The sequence below is a fragment of the Vairimorpha ceranae genome (assembly GCF_000988165.1).
Source record: "Vairimorpha ceranae strain PA08 1199 chromosome Unknown NODE_205, whole genome shotgun sequence".
Taxonomy (NCBI): domain Eukaryota; kingdom Fungi; phylum Microsporidia; family Nosematidae; genus Vairimorpha; species Vairimorpha ceranae.
The window spans coordinates 1-4196 of NW_020169500.1; the positions used below are offsets into that span (position 1 = coordinate 1).

The 4196-nt window shown below is 25.5% G+C and overlaps 2 protein-coding genes across 2 annotated transcripts; one reads left to right on the forward strand and one right to left on the reverse strand.

The window, feature by feature from the left end:
- Positions 1 to 248: 248 nt before the first annotated feature.
- Positions 249 to 479, forward strand: AAJ76_205000249 (hypothetical protein; the record flags this gene model as incomplete). Its single annotated transcript, XM_024474545.1, has 1 exon — positions 249 to 479. The coding sequence occupies one exon, from the start codon at positions 249 to 251 to the stop codon at positions 477 to 479; it is 231 nt and encodes a 76-aa protein (XP_024329588.1).
- Positions 480 to 3308: 2829 nt separating this feature from the next.
- Positions 3309 to 3476, reverse strand: AAJ76_2050003476 (hypothetical protein; the record flags this gene model as incomplete). Its single annotated transcript, XM_024474546.1, has 1 exon — positions 3309 to 3476. One exon carries the CDS (start codon positions 3474 to 3476, stop codon positions 3309 to 3311), a length of 168 nt encoding a protein of 55 aa, XP_024329589.1.
- Positions 3477 to 4196: the final 720 nt, after the last annotated feature.

A 4196-nucleotide genomic window follows, 5' to 3' on the forward strand; every position in this document is an offset into this window, starting at 1 on the left:
ATAAAAAGATTTTAGCAATATATGAGTACTTAGCACGTGATTTGTTAAGAAGAATTGTACAGATTGTGATATAGTTCAATCTGCGGCAAGCTTAAATGTATTATATAAAATATATTGAAATAAAAATACGAAAACATTATGCTCTGTGGAGAATATAGGGTTCGGATCGACGAAAATGCGATTTATAAAGGCAAACTTTAAGATGCCAATAAAACTTATATGACGAAAAAGCAGGGTTGATTTGACTAATGGGAGTTATTGAACAAGGTATAAGTAGAATAATAATTAAAATAATGACAGGCGGAAAAGTCCAAACTTTTGATAAATTAATATTAAAACGTGTTCTTGTAGGAACTTTAATTTTGACAGCTGGACATCCGCCTTATCGCGTTGCAATTAATATTTTTTTATGCTTGCATCAGGTAGTTAACCAAAGCAAAAGATTTAAAAACCACTTAGTTTTATTACAAAAGTATTGAAAACTTATGATCTCAAATAAAATATGAAGAAAAAATCGCCTTGGTGTTAACAACGCTAAATTTAATGTTTTTTTAAGGATTTATTTTTAGGTACAGTAGCGGCCATTAAAACACAATTTTAATTTAACTAAATAAAACGTTTTTAGATCACATGGAATTAATATCACATATTTAATCAGCATTCTATAATCTATATATCAGGTTAAATTTAAAATTTGCATTATATTTTGTCCTAAACAACATTTTTTTAAAAATGTGAACAAGAAAAATACAATAAATATTTTAATACTTAGTATAATTACCATTTACACCAATTATGGCCCTATATCGCCTGTTCATGCTTTTAATTAATCTTTCTTTTTCAATTTAATTCCATTCTTTAATAGTAAATTGATCTAGTTGCAATTGATTTTTCGGTCTCCTTTTAGGCACATTTATCTTAATAATTAACCATAAATTCTCGATATAATTCTAACTAGGCGATTTACTTACCCAATCTTAGTACTAAGTTTTCTATCTATTAAGTATTCGCCAATGTATTTGCTTGTATTTTTGGAGGCGTTATCCTGTTAAAAAATAAAATTTTTTAATTCAAATTTTTTAGTTAAAGGTGACAAATTCAAGTCTAAATTCTTGCATACTCTCTTGAATTCAGTATTCCCTCAATTTTATGTATATTTTCGACACCTTTTTCTGAAAAACAGACTCATACAAAGATATTATCACCTCCATGCTTAACAGTTAAGAGACGATCCTTTTTATCATATCTTGTACTTTTTTTTCTTTAGATACATCTTTTACCATCAGAATCAAAAAGATTTATTCTCAATTCATCAATCTAAATTACACTAAACGATTCTCATCCGACCCACAAAGCATATTTTTCAGCCCACCACAAACTTGCCTTAATATTTTTTTTGACAATTGGGGTTTTTTTCAAGAAACCCAACCAAAAAGCCCCATTTCACATAATTTTCTTCTTATGGTCGTCATAGATATTGTTTTTCCACGTTATATTTTTATATCTTCAGTCAGTTTTGTGCTACGAGGTGTTGGGTTTTCAGAAATTTTAAATCATTTTTTTAAAGAAAATTAGGCCTGCCTGATCCAGTCTTCCTCTTAAAAATTCCAGTTTTCTAAAGTTTTACTTTCAATCGGGTGATGGTTGAAGGGTATACTTCAAATTCTTTTACCCCTTTTTTAAACATACTTTAATCTCGACTTTTTTATCCAGAGAAAGCTTTTTAGCCATGAATTAAATTTAAAATCTTTTTATACTTTTTTTAAATAATCCAGCAAAGGATTTTTTATCAGAATTAAAAATTACACTTTCGACCAGCAATTTTAATTAATTTTAAATTACTATATCCTTGAGAACTTTTCTTTGTTATTTTATAAAAAATGTTTTTTAATTTATGCAAACTATTTAGTATATAAGTCAATATTATCTTAATAAAAATATTACATAATTTTAGAAAGATTGCGCTTTTTATGGTCATTAGTGTATTATGAACTAAAATCTTTTTAGTTTAAGAAAATAGGCAGCTTATAGCTTAAAATATAGTTATTTTGATAAAAAACTAAAGACATAAAAATATACAATTAGAATTATTTTTCTTTTTTTTTATTTTTTTAGTTAAAAGAGATTTTACATATGGCTAGAATAACGACTTTAGCCCATTTAAGGTTTAAGTAAACTAGTGGAAAAGTTTATAAACCAGAAAAAATTGTAACTGCTAGCACTATTTGTAAAAGTTGATTCATAATTTGGGTTATTAAGGCAAAAAAAAGATTATGTAAACCACTTTTGTTCTTAAAAATATTCAATATAAATTAAGACTAGCAACTTAATGGTATTACAAAGAGGAAAACTATTTTAAAATATTATATAAAGTGAGGAATCTTAAATATCAACTGATTGAACCAGATGGAATTGTGTATTTGTATCGAATAGATGGTTTGTGATATGATATAAAAAATTTACATCCTACCATTAAGCGTGGTGGTGGTTTAATTATATTTTTAGAATGTTTTGGAGGACAGTAGTGGAAAATACTCACATTATTAATAGAAAACAAATGGTTTAAAATATACTAAAATTTACAATGATAGTTTGTTCAAAAAAAATTTTATTTCAACAGGATAATAATCAAAAGCATACATTAAAGGTTGCAAAGGAGTTTTTTAAATTAAAAAAAGTAATTGAATAACCATCTCAACCACCTGATTTAAATTTAATTGAGAATTTATGGTATGTTCTAAAGAAAAATGTTAATAGTAGACAATGTAAAAATACTCAAGAATTAACGTTGTAAAATAAAAACATTAGAATAAGATATCCAATGAGCTAGCTGTGCCAAAAGAAATTTTGGGACTAAAAAAAAGATATGAAGCAGTAATTGGAACGAGATGAGGTCATACAAGTAATTAATAAAAAATTTTGTTTTTTATTTCCATCTAAGATTAATTTTTAAAACCACTTAGCTATTTAATAAGATACTGAAAACAAAATATTACAATACATGTGAAAATGTATTAAATACATAAACATTAAATCTTAGTCATTAATGAATAACGACAAATAGGTAAACTTAGAAAAAAAAAATTATTTTTTAATTCCGTTACTGTATGTATAATTTTTATTGTTATCGTGATAAACTATAATATTTTATAAATTTTGCAATAAATTAACTTGTTATTTAGCTAAATGTTTAATAAATTAATTTATGCTGTAAATTATAAATTTTTAGCACAATATTTTTATATTATTACTAGCTTACGCTATCCCGTTTAAAACGGGATCATAAATATAATGCGTGTTCTTTCTTTTTAATGGATATGATGTGCCTTTATGTATGTACTTATTATATTATTTTTAATTACAAATTGCTGTGGCGAGAAACGCAGGAAGGCGACCAGAACTAAGAAAGTTCTCCACAATGCTCGCTCCTGGAACCAAACTAAATTGATGTAACTTAAATGGTTTATTAACTTCATGGGGGAATTGTGCTCTTGTGAGATCCCCTGTTAATCTTATGATTCTCTTGCTGTTAATGATTATGTAGGTTATTCATGACAGCGATGCCCTTCTTTTCATAAAATTTTTATACTAAAATCTATTCAAGAAAATTCAGAAAATATAAAACATTTTATGTGGAATTAATACCACAACTACCCTTTTTATTATAAATTTAAATTTGCAATAGACACCTTGTATAAGATATATATAACTAAATGAAAGCAAGGGAAAATGCACAAAAGTACCGTTCCGTGCTTTGAGAAATAAACCCTACATTTATGCTACTCGTTCTTAATAAAATAATAAGACTTTTACAAAATTATAAAAAAGAGTGTTAAAAAATAAAAAAATGCTCAGATATATAGATGATGTGCTTTTTTCAAATGTAATGGCTATAGTGTGTCATAGCAATAACACCTTTTGTAATAAATTTACAATTTTACTATATTTTATTATGTATTAAATTTTATGAGTTTTATATATTTAACAGTTTAATTGCAAATACGGCTTTAAAAAATACAATTGAATTATGTTTTGTAAAAATCATAATATTTTACCATAATGTTATCACTTGTATCAAAGATTCTTAGAAAATTTAACAAACGAAGAGTTAAAAAATAAATAAATGTTAAGATATCATTCTGATAGCTTTTTTGAGGCTTTTGAGATTTTTAATTAATTTTAAAAAATTTCTACTT